Source organism: Lutra lutra, chromosome 9 (genome assembly GCF_902655055.1).
Source record: "Lutra lutra chromosome 9, mLutLut1.2, whole genome shotgun sequence".
NCBI classification, from domain to species: domain Eukaryota; kingdom Metazoa; phylum Chordata; class Mammalia; order Carnivora; family Mustelidae; genus Lutra; species Lutra lutra.
This window is the reverse complement of record NC_062286.1, coordinates 110,381,955-110,401,345: the sequence shown is the minus strand read 5'-3', so window position 1 is coordinate 110,401,345 and position 19,391 is coordinate 110,381,955. Positions and strand designations below refer to the sequence as shown.

At 40.7% G+C, this 19,391-nt stretch overlaps 1 protein-coding gene across 1 annotated transcript in view; it reads right to left on the bottom strand.

The window, feature by feature from the left end:
• Positions 1 to 9,521, bottom strand: part of HAO1 (hydroxyacid oxidase 1) — a 50,451-nt gene extending 40,930 nt beyond the window's left edge. Inside the window, exons 1-2 of the mRNA XM_047746905.1 lie at positions 9,315 to 9,521; positions 2,827 to 2,978 (exon numbers count right to left, since the gene is read on the bottom strand). Of these exons, the coding sequence (XP_047602861.1) occupies positions 2,827 to 2,978; positions 9,315 to 9,451 (289 nt within the window). The 5' untranslated portion in view covers positions 9,452 to 9,521. The remainder of the gene's footprint in view (positions 1 to 2,826; positions 2,979 to 9,314) is intronic.
• Positions 9,522 to 19,391: the final 9,870 nt, after the last annotated feature.

Genomic DNA, 19,391 nt, shown 5'->3' with positions numbered 1-19,391 from the left:
GTTGCACAAAATAGTCCTTTCTAGGCCATCAAATTAGTGTTTGTTTGCTTGTTTGTTTGTTTCTTTTTTTTATTTGACAGAGATCAGAAGTAGGCAGAAAGGCAGGCAGAGAGAGAGGAAGGCAAGCAGGCTTCCTCCTGAGCAGAGAGCCCGATGCAGGGCTCCGTCCCAGGATCCTGGGATCCTGGGATCATGACCTGAGCTGAAGGCAGAGGCTTTAACCCACTGAGCTACCCAGGTGCCCAGCAAATTAATGTTTGTAAGTGAGTTTTCTTCTCATTTTTCTTTCATCCCATCCCCACCAAAAATAGGGAGCCCTGATCTTGGAACCATCACAAGGGAGATAGAGAGTAAGTCCTGTCATTTACTCATCAAGAAACTGCCTTCTCTGGAGCTCTAGCTCTTTGCCCACAGAATGAACATAGGGACACTTGTCAGGTATCACATAAAGGGATATATACATATATTTGGAATCTCCGGGATTGGTGGTTGTTGTCGAACCAAGTGAGCTCTGTTTATTGTTATTATTGTTATTGTTATTATTCTTTTATTTCCTCTCCCTCACTGCCATTCTCCTCATGGTCCCTTATCTATCTTTTGTTTAGTTTTTATTGTTCCTATCTTACAAAATAGTTCAAAGGGAAATTTCTAAATATGGACCCAGAAGAAGAAGAATAGAAAGTCAAGAGTAATCCCATCACTCGTCAATAAACACAAATAAAATGTAGTCTGCATTCTTTGCCTTAATAAATAAATGTATTTTAGGGCCTTACCATGGTTTGTAACAACTTTTTAAAAATGGTACTGCAACATCTCCCCATATCAATACACTCCTTCTCTGATATCATTACAAAAATGTACGCCATTTCTAACTTACCCTGTTTTTGACAACCAACCTCCAATTACAGGACATTTGGGTGGGTGTATTTTTTCTAATTTTTCTCCTATTAAAAACAACAAAGGAATGAGAATTCCTGCAGAGATGTCACTCTTCAAAGTCAAAATTTTTTCCTTGGAATTCCTAGAAGAGCACTTAGAGCATCACATGGAATTCAGTGATTTTCTAGAGATACAATTCCACTCTATGCTCTTCCTATGGATATTTGAAAATGCACATTTTCCTTCCACCCTCCCCACAGTCTAATCTGAAAATAATAACTTGATATTCAGAAAATAAAATATATAGTTATAACTTACGTTTATTTGGTAGCTAGGGAAATGAATAATTTTCACTTTTTTATTGGTCATTTTCATGTGTCCATTTATGAATTTTCTTTCTTTTTTTTAAGGTTTTATTTATTTATTTGAGAGAGAGATCACAAGTAGGCAGAGAGGCAGGCAGAGAGAGAGAGGGGAAGCAGACTCCCTGCTGAGCAGGGAGCCCGATGCGGGGCTGATCCCAGAACCCTGAGACCATGACCAGAGCCAAAGACAGAGGCTTAACCCACTGAGCCACCCAGGTGCCCCATTGATGAATTTTCTATTTGTCTTTTCCTACTTACATCTTTTCATCTATTTGGGGTTCATGGTATTTCATTATTCAAGTATAAGGGTTCCTTACACGGAAAGGTCATTAATGCTTTGTTGCCTCATAGTTTTTCAATTTGTTTTGTTTGCCATTGTCTTTTCAATTTTTGTAGAACTTTGACAGCATGGAAATTTCTGGGGTTTGTGTTGATTTGTTGGCTGTTGTCTATAGAATGCTTGGGAAGTCCTCTTTAACCCCAACTGTAAATGGAAAGATATAGGTTTCCTTCTTTTTTTCCCCCCTTCTCCCTGCCCATATTTCAGGATTACCATAGACAAATGGCTGAGGCCCGAAGACCATTTCTCTGTGTGTGGTCCTAGAATTTAAAAAGTTCTAGACTCTAACCTAAGTCTGTCCAGCATAATCTGTGTCATGCTGATATCCCAGGCAGAATTCTGTGGCAGACATTTCAAGAAGGGAAGTAAATCCTTAAGATCTGTGATACATGGAATTAAAAGGTTTTAAAATAGTATTTAATTCCTGCTCTTTGGGCCTGAATTTCCTGCCCTGCTTAGCATCAAAAGAAGTCAGATAGAATTCATCACCAACTTTTATATGAGTTTCTGAAGCAGAGTGGGGAGATTTATCAACTGTGCATACCTTTTCAAATATTCATATTTTCTAGGGGACTAGGAAGCTAATAAATTAGCCCTCATAAGAAATTTCTTTACATCATATTTGGATTTCTCATCTCTGTCTCCTAAGGCAGTTAGAAATACTCTATCGGGAATATAATCCATTGGTAAAAGGGAACAGTGGTCCCAGACCATGACAGAAAACTCAACCAATCAGGTCATTACATTTGCTGTTTCCTTGTGAGAATCGCATGGTTTGGGGAAGTAGGAAGGGCTTTGAAATAAGGTAGCCATAAAGTTGAATCCCATCTCTGCCACTACCTAGCTGTATGATCACGGGGGAGTCAATTTCTCAAACCTCCATTTTCTGATATGCGGATATTAATACACATAATATAACTAAAAGCTGTTGAACAAACACTCTGCTTGCAAGGCACTATTTTAAGTATGTGCGAACTCATTTAATCCTAATAGTAACTGAAGGAGGTGAGTACTATCTTTATCCCCATTTTATAGCGGATCAAAATGAGGCACCAAGAATACCTTGCCCAGCGTCATAGAGGAGCAGAATATGCAAGAATAGGTATTTGGATGGCAGCGTCAATGATCTTAATTTCTGTGAGCGTAAAAATATCCAAGGACGTGTTTGCTTGATGCATACAGAGAAAGAAGTCACTAAATGTTAGTCTTCTTCTGTGCCTTTGGGGAGGACTCCCTTCCTACCTCTCACGGTTGCAAGCTCTCCGTCCTCATGAGCCATGCGCTGCATGGCCGTAGCCCCAGCGCATATTGGCATGCTGACCCTCTGCCCCAAAACCGAAGTCGACAGGTCTACTTCCGCAACATTCCGGAGCATCCGGGGATATAGCTTCCATCTAGAATTTGGGGGGGAAAAAAAAGTTTTAGAATTTTAAAATCATCACCAAAGCTTTGACGTTTCATTTTAGTTAAAAAGAGAAAATATCCTTTTATTTTTCCCATCTGGCAAATTACAAAGTTAAAGGAACAGGGACATTTTTAATGTTTGTGAAGATAAGAGAATAATGAATGTCACAAGTTACTGTTCTTAGTGAGGTGTGATTAACATCTGGGAGGACTTGCCCATGCGAGCTTTGACACAAGCATGTGGATTGCCAAGACAGTCCAGAACAGATCACCATCTTGAAAAAATGGCCCCATTTCCTTTTGCAGTGAAACCAATCCCTTAACCACCCTTGATACCTTTTCTTTCCATATGGTTTTACTTAATAAGAATATACAAAAAGTATCACACATAATGTAGCGTTTGGAGTCTGATTTCTTTCACTAAAGCATAGTGCTTTTCAGATTCATTCACGTTGCCAAATGCGGCCATAATCGTTTCCTCTTGATGGACGAATAGTATTCCGCCATACAGCAGTGCCCCCGTCTGTTTGCCCATTCTCCAGCTAAGAGACATTGGAAGGTTTCCAGTTTGAAGCCGCTATTAATAAAGCCACTATAAACATTCACATAAATGCTTTTGTGTGAATATAGCTTTCATTTCACTTCCTCCAAGTCATTTTGAAGATGGTATACAAAAACATGGAAGGCAGACTATAAGAAGATAGACTATGTCCAGTTTTTCTCATATATATGCATATATATATATATATATATATATATATATATATCAGACAGTAATCTTAGGTAATTACTTTTAAAATTATAATGTGTTTTCTTCAAAATCCTTAAACTGAAGTCAGTATTCTTTGAAGTATGGTGATGAGGTAAGATAATTTTCTTTAGTTTAATGGAGCATTTTCCTCAAAAAAGTTACTTGGCAGAAACTGGAGTTTGGGCTTCAAGAATTTTTGACTCCTGAACATGATCTTAAATAACTCTTCCTGCAATTCTTTTGTGTTGTAATGAAAATGATCAATAAACCAAGAACCAAAACTTTAAGAGTCAAATTTACAAAAGAACAAGTTCTCTTCTCTCTTAGCAAAATTTATATGTCTTATTTGTTCAGGATTATTTCTCTCATTAGTCACTGATTAGAATGGAAGAAAATGCAGCTCTGTTTCTAATGAGGTCTAAGACCATAAACATGTGTATAAGACCCACATACATGCCTAACCAGCACTCATCTTTCCTTACTTAGATGGAGCTCTGCTTCCAGAGAGACCAAGATTTTCAGTTAATACAGTGAAGTGTGATTTAGAACCAGAGTAACCAAAATAAATCGAACCTCCAAAGTCTTGACTGAAGCCTACTTCCTGTCACAGAAGAAATTCTGCCTTCATGTTGCTTTAGGTCTGTAATCTAACCCTTCCTCACATAATAAAGTAAAAACATCCAGCCCTTGAAAAGCATAATAAAGAAGTTTTACTGTGAGAATTCTCTGCAATTCCTTTGAACATCATAATTGTCATTATTTTCTGTCATACCGCATGCTTTGCTGCTGGAAGTCTTTTCGTTTGGACTGACCCCCACAGCATGCTTCTTTGATCTCCATTTTGAGGGGGGAAAGGCAGAAGCCTTGAAGAGAGTTTTTATTACCAATCATCTCTAAGTGTATTATTAGAATGAGAGAAAAAGATTTTAATAGCAACCGTTAGCATGCTGGCCTTGGAAGGCATTAATATTTACTTAGAGCTGAGGAAACAATGAAAGCTTTTACCAAGAGCACACACAGAGCTGCAGGGCATCAGCTGTGTGTGTGTGTGTGTGTGTGTGAGAGAGAGAGAGAGAGAGAGAGAGAGAGAGAGAGAGAGAGAGAGAATGGACATTGTTTAACGTTCAGTTCCTACATAGAAGGCAAGGCTCAGTCCTTCTATCTTCAGGCAGTAGTTTTACACTTGTCCATGTGGTGGCGCAGTCCCTTTAATAACTGTGTGTTCTTCCTCCCCCCCCCCCCCCCCCCATCCCCCTCCAAAACGCACTACTTGCTGTTCTGAGGGTGACATTACAGGCACTCCCCAACCAGTGCACAAAATGCAAGTCTCACGCAAAATTAGGTAAAATCAATGGAGAGGAAAGTGTGTGCTCTCTAAAATGTTCTCCACATTTTGGTATTTTCCGAAGAGCAATTACAACTAACCTTGTCAGGTAGTTCTAATAGCTTTCCAAGTCCCACCTGGCCCCTCCCACTTACCTCAAGGTAAGTGAATTTTCCCCAATCTTACATAAAATCACAGCCGACCATAACCTTGGACTGTGCTCTTATAGGACCTCCGCTTTGGAAAAAGGATGTGAAGGTTTGAAGAACAACTGAACCAACTGAATAATAAACCTCTTTCAAAGGATGGAAAATAAGATGCCTGAACAATGGACGTGAGAGAGAGGGGAGGATCCTTTCCTAGGGCTTTTGACCCACACCGCACATGCAATAAAAGCCTCACATTTAATTTACAAAAAAAATCTGGTGATGTCCGCACTCCCCATGATGAGATACTCTATTTGAAGGAAGACACTTAACACCAAGCTTTAAAGCCGTGTGCGGTTACCGAATCCCATCAACTGAGCACAGCGAATTAATGTTTCATAAGTCCTGTAAGATGATCTTGTTGCATTCCAATTTCCCCACATTAATTTTTTACCCTAAGCATTTACATCAAATGAGATATATGTAAATACATATGTAAAATATATAAAACAGCACAATTTCGGTAATCTCATTTTTTACCCTTCATCCTTAATATCATGAGATCTTTAAAACATTTAACTGGCTCACACTCGACTTCTGAGGTATTGCAGTAAAGGAATAAGGAGGTTGGGATCATAACAAACCTATTTAAATAGCCGAGCTGGGGTGCCTGGGTGGCTCAGGGGGTTAAAGCCTCTGCCTTCAGCTCAGGTCATGGTCTCAGGGTCCTGGGATCGAGCCCCACATTGAGCCCCACATCGAGCCCCACATTGGGCTCTCTGCTCAGCGGGAGCCTGCTTCCCCCTCTCTCTCTGCCTGCCTCTCTGCCTACTTGTGCTCTCTCTCTCTGTCAAATAAATAAATAAAATCTTTTAAAATAAATAAATAGCCAAACCAGGTTTTGAATGTCTTGGTGTGTAAATGGGTTCCAAAGGCCTATGACCCTCCTGAAAAGGCATGTAGTTGTGTGTGTGTGTGTGTGTGTGTGTCTGTGTGTGTGTGTGTTTTAACAGCAATCAGGTCAGGCCATGCAAAATGAAGCAAGCTGACATCAGCAGTTCGCGTCATGTTTACAACAGGAAATTATGCTCTTCAGTCTGGTTCCATCTATTTGACTTTACTTGTCCTACTGTTTTTTATTTTATTTTATTTATTTGATTTGATTATTTTTTGGCCACAATAACAGTAGAGTCCCAAGTCTTACCCCGGAAATGTTTACAAGCAAGTGCGAGATCACATAAGTGAGCCCGGTCCCCAGAACTCCAAACTGCGGGGGTCTGGTTGGAGCGGAGCACAGAGAGGTTAACAGCTGTCACTGTGAATGACCTTCTGTTGTGGTTGCCAGAGGGGGAGGTGGATACATTTCATAAATGGCTTTTAAGTGCCTTCCCACTGTGTCACAAGGGGTTATCTGGATTTGGTTGTTCTACAGTCTTGGTTTGAATCAGAATGGGAGAGTTCAGCTCAGGTCATCATCCCCGGGGTTCTGGGATCGAGCCCCGCATCAGGCTCCCGGCTTGGTGGGAAGCCTGCTTCTCCCTCTCTCACTCCCCCTGCTTGTGTTCCCTCTCTCGCTGTGTCTCTCTGTCAAATAAATAAATATTTAAAAAAAAAAAAAAAAGAATGGGAGAGTTCAGCTTGATTTGCTTAATCCCATTAACACCACCACCACCTCTTCACTACCAACCAACCCCCCCACCCCCACCCCCACCCCCCACCCCCCGCAGGAAATCTATGCTTAGCTCCACCTCGCAGTTCCCTGCTAGAAGGTTTGGAATGAAGGGTCACCCAACAGATTACACAACAAAGAGGAATTGAAGGGTTAGATAGGAGTGGCCCCTAACGTTTGTTGCGATATAAAAACTCCTCAAGCAGTTGATAATAAAATAGCATCAACCTCCAGAGAAGGTTGATTAATCCCCATTTTTTTCCCCCTTTCAAACTGAACCAAAGGGAAAGGTCAAGGCTCATGGAAAGGATGGTGTGGCAAACTCATCCTCAGGATCTGTGTTCAGTCCTGAAGTTACTTAGGCCATGCCTAGGCTAGGAGTGGTCACTGGAGTTCCATGTGACCCACACAAGCATGAGGCATGCCTCCCCTTCACAACCCGGAAGTCAATGCTGTCTTCTCAGTCTCACCAAGTTTCTAGAATTTCCAGGGTTGCAGAGGTGTCTGTATTTGCTGCAGCCCTTTGTTCCCTCTTTAAGGCCTCTCAGGGGGCCAGTTGTTTTGGGTACATTTTGCATCAGTTCAACCCACCAGCATTATTGAGGTCAAAGATCCATGTGCTCCATGGGAGGGCAAGCTCCCGTGAACAGGGAGTTTGTCGGTCTGGGTAATTGCTCGATCTTCAGCACGCAGTTCAGAGTCTAGCCCACAGAGATTCCTAGTTAGTGTGAGTTAACCAATTAAGTAGCATGAGGTGAAGGGGGTTAAAGGGTGGGTCAGGAAATAGGTAGTCCCCTGAGCATTATGACCTGAGAAATTAAAAGAGACACCAGCCTGTCAAGGGCCCGAAATTTCCTTGGTTAAAATGACCAGTTTGGGGTTAAAGTGTTGTTTTTAGGAGACTAGTAGGAGGTAAGCCGTATTACCTGGTGAAGAGAACCGCTATGAGCCTAGGAAGGGACATCTTCTGGAGCAGAAAACTTTGAAGAGGCCCCAATCATTAAATGATTGAAAAAGATCATACAGAATTTTAAGCCTCTCCACCCTGAGCCACCTTTTCCCATTCTGTGGCTCTTCTCACATTTGGGAAGCTCATGTGAGTTCCAGGGAAGATCTGAGATGAAGTCAAAGCTTACAGAAGTTTGGGGGAGAGGGGAAACCATCCCATATCCTATTCTCGGGCTCCTGGAGGGGGTTCATGGGTGCTGCTTTCCAGGGACGACCTTGTTAGAATAACCTTGTCTCTCCTAATTTACACACAGAAAAGTGATTTCTTCTTTTCTAAGATAGATTTATTTATTTATTTATTTATTTATTTATTTGACACAGAAAGAGAGAAGAGAGAGAGATCACAAGTAGGCAGAAAGGTAGGGAGAGAGAGGGAAGAGCAGATTCCCCGCTGAGCAAGGAGCCCGACTTGGGGCTCAGTCTCAGGACCCTGAGATCATGACCTGAGCCGAAGGCAGAGGTTTAACCCATGGAGCCATCCAGGTGCCCCAGAAAAGTGATTTCTGAGAGATTTTGCTCTAGACTGAAAAAGCCAAGAAGGAAGGCAAAGCCTTTCCTCTGGATCTTTTCTTCCTTTTTTCTTTAATTTATCACCATCAATGAACACCCACAATTCTCGCTGGCTTTACTAAAGGCTATCCTGTAAGATGGAGAAGCCTGAAATCACCTAGCGTATCAAGGGCTCTCCTCCCCAGCTCCAGCAAATAAACCATTTCATAACTGCCAAGAGGAAAAAAAAAAAAAAAAAAACACTCCTCTAAAGTTATTTTGTTTCTTATTTTTATTACACACAGAAACATAAACCGTGACACCCACCGGGTTGTGCTTTGAAATATGAAAGGCAAGGAGAACTAATTTGGGGACAGAGGGAGATGAAGCACTTTGGATGAGGGATGAAATAGCCCCGTTGAAAGATGAATGCTATAGAGACAAATTGAAACCTAAAGTGAAAGTTTAGACAACAGTATTCAAAATGAATGATAACGGAAAGGCGGCAGGATGGGAACATTTGAGGCAACAATGTGATCTGGTTCAACCAGATAAGATGGCTATCTTGCCCTTAATGCTAACTGCTTCCTACACCACGAGCGATGGATGAGCCTCCCTGTTACACTCGGAGAGAAAGTATAGTCACCAGAATGCATCACTATTTTTATACACAGTTAGATGAAGTATCCACGTAATTCCATGTGAGGCAAATGAGGCTTGGTTTTGTCAGTCAATTGTTTGAAATTTCTAGGCTTGGGATATTTTTAAACAACCTACTAGCCCAAGACTTCTCATGGCCCCCAGAGTTTTTGCCTTTCTACTAAGCATCTATCTAGACAAATAATTTCACATCGTTAACATTATCACTTGGAGATCTTATTTCGGTAGGATGTCCTCATGTAATTTTAACAACATGATTTAAAAATAAAATTTTCTTACCTGGAAAATGCAGCAACATTATCAACCAAAGTTTCCTGGTCATTTGCCCCAGAACTATAATAGTCATAGATAGACTTCTGAAGGACTGATTTCGCATGTTGTTCATAATCACTGATACAAACTAATCGCGTAAACATTTTCACGGGGTATTGCAACCTCAGGTTTGGGGTTTTTTCTCCCCTGCATAGCCTTCTACAACCTGATAGTTCCACTGCTTGTCAATTATTAACAGAATTTTTCCAAAGTTCAGATTTACTTCTCTGTTGCTTACATTAAGTGAGTAAATATACGCTTAGATTTTGCAATTTCCCTTGCATCTGTCTGCCAAAGAACAGCTACACCTAAGCCATGAGAAGGTGGGGTTGGGGCGGCAGGAGGAGGGGACTAGTTGTCTGTCACATCAAAAATTAAGGACCTAGAGAGGTACTTGCATGAATCCGCTCCTGGCTCCGTTCTGGCTAAGGCTGCTTCTCCCATACGGTATGTGCGTTTGCTTGGAACCCCAAATAAGTTGCCCACTCATTTTTCTTCCACATTTGGACCATCAACATATCATGTGACAAGGAGCTTATGGAATGAATGGGGCATCCAGTGAAAACGGGGTCTTTATATAATATAAAATTCAGCTGATTATAAACATTTGTCTTTAACAAGGAACATGAAGCCCAAATTTACAGCTTATGCTTAAAGAGTCTTGTCTCACTCTGGGGAGGATATAAGGAGGTGCAATTCCAAAGACCTTGTGGTCTCCATCTAAAATTTCACTCAATCATGGAACACTTTGAGGGAGACTTGTATTATTAAGACTTTCGGCTTTGACATCGGTCAGACCTGGATTTCCGTCTAGGATCCTCCATGTGAAACTGCTCACCAGCCATTTGGCAGTAGAATTCTAACTGCCTACTTCTGTGCAAGAATGTTTTCTACAACTTGGACCCTGCTTTTCCATGTACTTGGCAGACCACAGTGCTAAGGAGTCGATGTCCTAGGGGACAGCCCTCCACCAAGTCCTCAACCAAGGACTCAAGGGAGTTGGTGCATAAATCCCCCCAGATTCCCCACTCCCCTGGTTGCTCGGGTGCCCCCAGTGTTAGCTGGTTGGTGACCCACCCTGCCGGCTGGCTGCCTTCCCTTCCAATCTCACTTTCCTACTCCTTAATTCAATCAAAAAGCTTTAAGCAGTCAGGATTGGCATTGAATTAAACACAGGTTTATTCCAAAAGTTCACAAATGCTTATATTTTTGCATCAGTGTGATAATAGGTAGAAGAACATTAAAATTGCTATTAGAATGTGAATATCTGTTAATATAAGGGCATCCTAAAAGAAGTAACTCAGTTTTACAGTTACCAGAGTCACTGAGAAGGCTGATCTAAGGCATCTTAATTCTGCTGAGAACTATTCAAAATCTGCAGGTTAAAGCATGATGTTTTCATTTCCAACTTTTATAACTGTTAAAACGGTCAGCACCTTGCAATTAATGTAATTTTGGTGCAGAGGCAACTTAATATTCTGTAATGAACCTTAAGCAAGCCAGGTTCTGGTGAAACTAAGGAAGACAATAAGGCCCAGCACTTCTCAAAGTGTGGTCCTGGACCAGCAGGACCAGCAGCAGCAAGCAGCCTCACCTGGGAACTTGTTAGAAATGCAGATTCTCAGGCCCCATCCCAGTCCCACTGAGTCAGAAATCCCACAACTACTGTACCGTAATAAGCCTTCCAAGTGACTCTGATGCACAAGATTGTCTGAGAACCACTGCTTTGGCAAGATGGAGAATAAAGGAAGATTTTGTTTTTAAAGGCTTGAATGAAAACAAACAGAAATCTACTCTCATTCTATGCAATGGCAGCTGATTTGGAGTACCATCTTCATGAATAAACTGTAGTCCCCACTTTACTTAATTAGTCTCTTGGTGGAAAGAACTAAAAGAAGTGGCTGGAGCTTAGAAAGCTTTTGTTAATTTGTGATAATGATCTCATTTCAATACCTTACATTCTTTGAGAGACATACACTCCTTTCTAAGTGGCCAAAGGATAGGGATTTTTTGGTTTTGTTTTGTTTCTTTGTACTAGACTCAAAAAAATCCTAACTCACTTCCAGCCCTTTGGAATATCCCAATAAAATGTGCAGCAGATCCATGCATGCCTCACCATCTCTATAACCCCTGGATACTTTCCAAACCCTGGGGACCTCTTCTGCCTTCATCCCAAGGACAATTCAAGCCTGGGCTGTAAGAGAGCTCTCCATCTCCATGTCCTCAAATGGGTCTTCACTCTCTTTTGTCTTAAGGTGTGATTTAGATGATTGCTTGGAGAATGTCTTATTTCCTGTCTATCATTTTTAGAGGCTTTTCATATTCCCTGAGGTGTAGGGTTGGTGAACTGTTTCTAGGCACCAGGAGGGGCCAATGTTTGTGACGTCACGAGCACCAACGCCAGCAAGACACCAGCCTCCCAGGAGAGCTGGAGAGAGTGCATCTCACATGGGTGGAAGCGTTTTCATGGCTCTTGTATTTTGTGTTCTCCTGCTTACTGATGAGTTTGATGATCTTTTATAAACGTATTTACTGGCCTTAAATTTTTCCACTTTGTGAAATGTTTGCTTGTGTCTTTGGCTATTTTTTATATTAGATTTGTTATTGGGATCTAGTGGTAGAATTTCTTTATATACTTTGGATATAGATCCTTTGTGGGTATATGTATATAAAGTACATGTTTACTAAGTTATTGGCTTGTTTCACACAGGAAAATGCCAATGTCTGTATCAAAGCTGTGTGATGGAGAGCATGTGGTTAGATATTCTCTAATTCCTTTCTTTTTCTTTCTTCTTCACACTTTCTCCATGCCCTTCCCTTATCTCTTTATCTGGGTCATCTTCCACTCAGTTTCCTTTGTTTCTTCTTCCTCTTCCTCCTCCTCCTCTTCTCCTTCTCCTCCTTCCCTTTTTCCTTCCTCCTTTCCTTCCCCTTCTCCTCCTCCTCCTCTTCTTCCTACTTTTCTCCCCCTCCTCCTCCTCTTCCTCCTCTTCCCCTTCTTCCTCTTCCTCCACTTCTTCCTCCTCCTCCACTTCTTCCTCCTCCTCTCTCTCCCTCCTCATCTCTCCCTCTTCCTCCTACTTCTTCTTTTTCTTCTTCTCCTTCTACTACCCCTTTTTCTTCTTCTTCTTCTTCTTCTTCTTCTTCTTCTTCTTCTTCTTCTTCTTCTTCTTCTTCTTCTTCTTCTTTTCTTCCCTTTCTTCCTCTTCCTCATTCTATTATTATTATCCCTCCTTTATTTTTCCCTCCTTGTTCTAATTAGACCCAAGTCCTAGACAGGCAAGCTACCTCAAACTAGGTGGATATTTTTTTCCTCTGGCTCATCCATTAAATCTGTTGCCCCTTGAGGTCCTGTCTTTGAGCTGGGGTGAAAGTGCATGCAATCATCACATACTTTTGGAAAGGTTTCCTCTTTCATGCTGTGCAAGAGGGCTGACTTTGCAAGCAGTCATCTGGAGGTGATCTGAAGATGGAGATAAGGGGTGTGAAGAGTTTACTTGTGCTTTGTAATTACCCTTCGTGAACACCCTTTGATGTCCACATTTAAAGTGGTATGGTTTGTCTTCTGCTCCCCAAGGTCCACGGGGTTCTTAAAATAGAGCTCCAATACTAGGTTTAACACATACCCTTGGGGGATAAATTGTTCCGCTTACTTCTCTAGGCTTTTGCTTCCACCCAATATTTGGTCTGTTGATTCCTTATTTTATATTTTATATTTAATTATATTTAATTATTTTATGAACATTTTGACACCTTCAGAAATATGTGTGTTACATTTAAAATGACTATAAATTATTTCTAGCAGGATGATTAAATTGACATGTTTTAGATCACTCAGTAGGAACCTGGGTGACAACTCATTTGATTACTAACTGGTAATCATGAATTATTAGTTCAGTTTTGTTTTTCCTTCTTTACCCAGTCCAGGATATGGAAACAGAGTCCCCTCCCTTCCCACCTCCCTGCAACTCACCACCACTATCCTTTCACTGAGGGTGTGGCCCTTCAGGTTCCCATCTTTATATGGGAGTCTCCGTGGCTCTGTGGCTCTGTGGCTCCACAGCTCCATGGCTATTTTTCTCCTCACCCCACATACCCAGACTCTCAGTGGACAGGACTTTGCAGATGTCCTTTGGACAACCTTCAGTTTCAGTGTTGTTTACCAGCTTGCTGGGCTTTTGCTTGGCTTTGAGTTTTTATCTTTGGGTTTGTTTTTTGTATGTTTATCTGTTTACTTGTTTGGCTTCTCGAGGATATCCATTACTTTTACGCCATTTCAGCAACACATTTTAAAATATGCTTATAATATCTTCTCAGATCTGTAGGTGTTTTGTGAAAGACTTTTTCTTCAGCAAACTGAATCCACAGTATTTTCAAAAGCCAGATTCTATGTTTTTTCTTTAATTATGGGTCTTTTATTGTACAGAAATTTAAGTTTTATACTGTAATCAAATTTTTCATTAGTTTGGGCTCTTTAGTCTTATTAGAAAACTCTCCTAGAGGTCATAAAAGCATTCTCCTGTATTTTCTTCCATCTGGAACTGATCTTTGTGCACTGAGCTTGTCATTACTGCTCTTCGGCCAGTAGGTCTCTTTGACTTCTAAGCCCATCTTGGGATTGCGTGTCCTGAATTGTGCCGGTACAGCTGGGCCATAAGACCTGTTGTGGCCAAGGAATCACAGGTGGAAGTATAGTTTATCAACTGAGAATTTAATTGTCAACTGAGACTTTCTGGGGCTAACTTTTCCTCTGCCACAGTAACTACCAATATTCCAAATTGTGACTGGTCCACCAACCTGAGTTCCCAAATGTATGTTCAATAGAACATAACCTGTAGCCAAACCAAAATGACTATGTAGTTTGAGCAAGAATAAGCTTTTGTTGTTTTAAGACACTGAAACTTTGAAGTTTTTATTCCTGCAGTATAATCCAACACACTCTAACAAACTTAAACCATAGTATTGCAGAAAGAGTCAACAAAAAAGAAAAAAAATTAAGTATTTGGTTGGGGGGGGGGTGAGTGGTAGACAAACTGTTGAAGGGAAAAAGGATTAAAATTCATTTCATGCAGTGGCAAAACCATTATGACTCATGTCATTTGTAGTAACTTGGAGGCAGATTATGTACTTAATGAACATGTACTATTAAGAGAAGGAGTTGGAAAGCAAAATAAGCAACATGAGTTGGCTACTATTGGCAGCATTGGGTGAATTATTACAAGAAAAATAAATAGACTCACAAAGGTTTGACTGGATTATACACAGGGGGAAAAAAGACTCTCCAATGGAAAAACACAAAAGAATCTCCAAAGAGAGAGTTCAGAAATTTTGGGATTTGAAAAACCTTGGGGATGCTAGTGGTTGCCAAACCCTATCAATAAAAAATAAAATTTAAAAGATGTTTTGTATAGAGGCCAGTTCAAATTCAGTTCTGGGGGAAAAAAATTTCAGTTCTGTGCAAGGATCAAATCTAGGACACAGTCCTCACGTTCCTTATTAACACAACTGAGTAAGTTAATCCATTTCAGACAAGGCCCAAAATAGAATATGGTAATCAATCTTTTCATATGAATAAGGCCGCTTGGGGAAGGGATTAAAATAATGTGGCTGACATGCCCAAGGTATTCTGCTCCAGATAGCCAATACTGCATGGCAAACCATTCCAAATTTAGTAACACAAAGCAAGATCCATTTTGTTACGCTCATGAATTCTGTGTGTAAGGAATTGGGACAAGGCAAGCAAGGATGGCTTTACTCTGTTCTGTGAAGTGGGCTTCAGATGGTATGATATGAATGGATGGGGGTTAGAATCTTCTAGAAGCTAATCACTCACGTATCTAGCACCTTTGCTGGGATATCCCAAACCCTAGGGTCAGTGGGGACAGTCGTCCAGAGCGTCTGCTACACGAAGTTTCTTCACATTGTTAGGACTTCCTCACAGCACAGTAACCTCAGGTGACTGGACTTCTTACCCGATGGCTTAGCACTCCAAGAATGAACGTGCTAGCAAACAAGTCATAAGCTACTTGATGTTAATATACATCACTTCCTCTGGTTTTGGTCAAAGAAGTCTCAAATCCACCCAGACTCAAAGGGAAAGAGAGAAACTCCAACTCTTAAAGAAATGACTGTCTAGGAACTTGTGGCCACATTTTAAAAGTTAACAATGAGGGCAAAAGAGACATAGGACAGCATAGCTGGAAGAAAGTAAAGAAATGCTTCCTCTTAACTATCAGGAATCCATTCTTGAAAATCAGTAATTCTACATGAAAATAAAAACTGGAAGCCTACTTCCTAATATTTAAATGGGAAAAATTTTTAATACATTAAAAGCTAACATTCAATCTTCCACCAATTTCCTAAACAATAGAGTAGAACATCTACATGTAAGTTTTAAGCTATCATGTCAGGATGTACAATGCTCATTTCCTGATCATTTCCTGATGATCAAACAATTTAAAATGTTGTTAAACAATTACTTCAACCTCCCTAAGAAGGCCACACATCTCTGCAGATCCTCAGCACACTTTTCAAAGCATCTGCATATGTTTCTGCCCTTTAACAAATGCTAATCAGAATGTAATGCAAGACTTTTTTACTCACATAATTTTGTTTAAAATGTTCAGTTGCATTTGGGGGATATAAATATACGTTTTGACTTGGGAAAATTATTCAAATAAACTGTTGAAATTATATGTGTGTTTTAATTGTGAATATTAAGAACCAAAATGTGTTTTATCAAAAAGCAAGAGAAGACTTCGAAATTGCTCTGGACGAATGCCCACTGAAGGCTTCATAGTGGTTACTTTGTTCCTGTTTTGTCTCTGTGTGGTGTGGAGGATGGTGCTTCCTGACCTTTTATCAGAATCACCTGGGGATTAAGCATAAATTCCTAGGTTCATATCTAGCATTTCTGATTTAGCAGGTCTGGAATGGGGGCTGAGAATTTCAAGTATTTGGTGATGCCAGTCTACCATTTGAAGAATTCTTCTGTAGAAGTTAGGAAATATTTTTTTTTTTAGGTCCTAAGTCTCCAGATAAAGAAAAGCCACATTCTGACCCAGTGCAGAGATCCTACACATCATCTCTAATGTCAGAACACTCACCCATAGCAGAGTAGAGAGCCTGTGCTCTAAGCTGAATGCCATTTTATTAAAGAAGATTTTCTATTCCTCTCTTATGGGGAAGGAATTTTGCTTAGGAGGCAAAGTGGGCCAAATACTTGATTTAACAAATATGGCCAGTTCCTCCCTTCAAGGTTCATGGTGTTATTGCATGATTCGATTCCCTTCTAGAGGAGGTCTTACTAGCTCCTGGCCCTATGATTAGCTCTAGTCAATGAATTGTTCATGGAAGTGATGACTGTCAGTTTGGGGTTGGAACACTGCAAGCATTTACATCCTGTAAGACCCTCCTTAACTCTTTTCTTTGTCCAATCAGCCAGCTATGTTCTGACAGTGGCTGCTTTATCAAGTTGGCTCATGGACTTAAGACAACGGAGTCCCAGGCCACACATAATGGGAACATAGCATGATCACAAATTATACCTTTGTTGTTCTAAGTCACATACTGCATCCCAGTCTTACAGATATGGATAGGTAAGAAGTAATTTATGCTTTCAAATAACTAATCATTTATCTCACTGTCACTAAGTAATAGTTCATCTTTCCCCACTCTCAATAATCTTCTGTAAGACGGAATATGTCATACTGTGCATATAATTACTAGAACCTAAAACTTGTTCTTTTTAAAAAATTTTTTTGTTGTTGTTTTGTTTTAGAGAGAGAGAGAGAGAGCATGTTTGCTGGGGAGGAAGAGGGAAAGGAAAGAATCTCAAACAGATTCCTGGGCGGGGAGCCCGAGGTGGGGCTGATACCATGACCCTGAGATCTTTTTATTTATTTATTTTTTTTAAGATTTACTTATTTGACAGAGAGAGAGAGATCACAAGAAGGCAGAGAGGCATGCAGAGAGAGAGAGGGAAGCAGGCTCCCCGCTGAGCAGAGAATCCACTTGGGGACTCCATCTCAGGATCCTGAGATCATGACCCAAGCGGAAGGCAGAGGCTTAACCCACGGAGCCACCCAGGCGCCCGACCCTGAGATCTTGACCTCAGCCAAAACTAAGAGTCAGGTGCTTAACCGACTGAGCCATCCATGTGCCCCTAAAATTGTTCTTTGTAAAAATCCAACTTGGGGCGCTTGGGTGGCTCAGTTGGTTAAGCATCTGCCTTTGACTCAGGTTAAGAGGATCTTAGGGTCCTGGATCGAGGCCCCCATTGGGCTCTGTGCTCAGCAGGGCGTCCAGTTCTCCCTCAGCTCCCTCCCCCAGGCTCATGCGCTCTCTCAAATAAATAAATAAAATCTTTAAAAAAAAAAGTCCCTAACTTTATGCCACAAGATTTTTCTGTAGCTGTAAAGATATTCCCAAAGTTAATGATGCAACAAGATGGGTGGTAAGTGCTAGAAATCGTGCTCTCCGTAAGCAATGTACAGGAACGCGAGCCGACAATCTCCGGAGGGCACGGTTCTTGAAACACAGCCGCAGGAGGAACCGGCGAACGAGAGCCGAGCCGACGGGCGAATAACGAGCTGTCATGCTCTCTGATTTTAGAGATTAAGAATCAGTATCGAAATGACCTTAACCAGCTTGGTTTTGTTTAAACTACAGTCTTGTTCTGGGAGTAAAAGTTCTGGATATTGAAAACACGACATAATTTCTGCAAGGAGATAATTTGAAGCCAGACAGGAATGAAGCTCTACCTACCAGCCGAGGCTGAAAGGAAATTGCTGTCCTTGGACATGCGCCCTGGGGTAGAGTCTCATTCTGCAGGCACCTTGTCTGAGAGGGTGAGACGGAGATGTGCTCCGTCCACCTGCACGTGTTCAACGTTCTGACTCTTAGGAGTGTTAGCGATGAAAATTAATTAAGCATGCTTCATGTAAATCATTCCCAGTCTCTAAAGGCTGAAAGCCACAAATCCATGTACATGTCAAATGAGAAACTCCTGTGAGCATATTTGAAAACTGGAAAATTGTTAGGGCCAACATCTTTTGGAAATTGCTAAAATGAGAGACTATATTTACAAAAAATGTGTGTGGGAACCATGCAAATATATGAAAAGCAACTGGACTTGGGGAAAGGAGCAGATTGAATGAATTTCCATCCTTCCTTCCTCGTTTTGTTGGTAGTGGTAAGGGTGATGGATTAAAAATAATAATAATAATAATAATAATAATAACCCACTTTTTAAAAGAATTATAAAGGGCTTTATTTTTTTATTTATTTTTTATTTTTTTCAGCATAACAGTATTCATTATTTTTGCACCACACCCAGTGCTCCATGCAATCCGTGCCCTCTACAATACCCACCACCTGGTGCCCCCAACCTCCCACCCCCCACCCCTTCAAAATTCTCAGATCGTTTTTCAGAGTCCATAGTAAAGGGCTTTTTTTATATATATTTTGGTACTTCAACTCCATATGATCTTCAACTCAGTATTGCTGGCAATAACCCCTGGGGCAAGGTAGATGCCCATCCATAAAGGATAGCATAGGAAGAAAGACCGTTTAAATTCTAACTATTACCAGTGAGGAAATAGTTCAGCAGGGATGTCTCTTCTCTGTTTTGGGGTAGGAGGTAAAGAACTGTTCAGTTCTTTACTAATTAACTTCAATTAGTTCCACGAGGATTGATTCTCTGCTTTTTTCAAACCCTACTGGAAGTCATGCATTTACCCATTAGGCTTTAAAAGCTACAATAATATAGTCTCTTTGCTTTTCACTGTAAATATATTTGCTCAACATAATATTATATTGATATATATTATGTAACATCTACTACATTAGCATGCATTGTAGGATATTATTTTAATACATATTATTATGTTAAACTTGTGGATCAAAAGTTATACAAATCTTAGTCTAAGGCAAAATGGGAAAACACTAATTATTACTTATGAAAGGCAATGTAATTCCACTCTTGGTACAGCACCAAGTAGTATTTGTAGATTAATATTAAATATAGGTGCCACGGGGAACTTT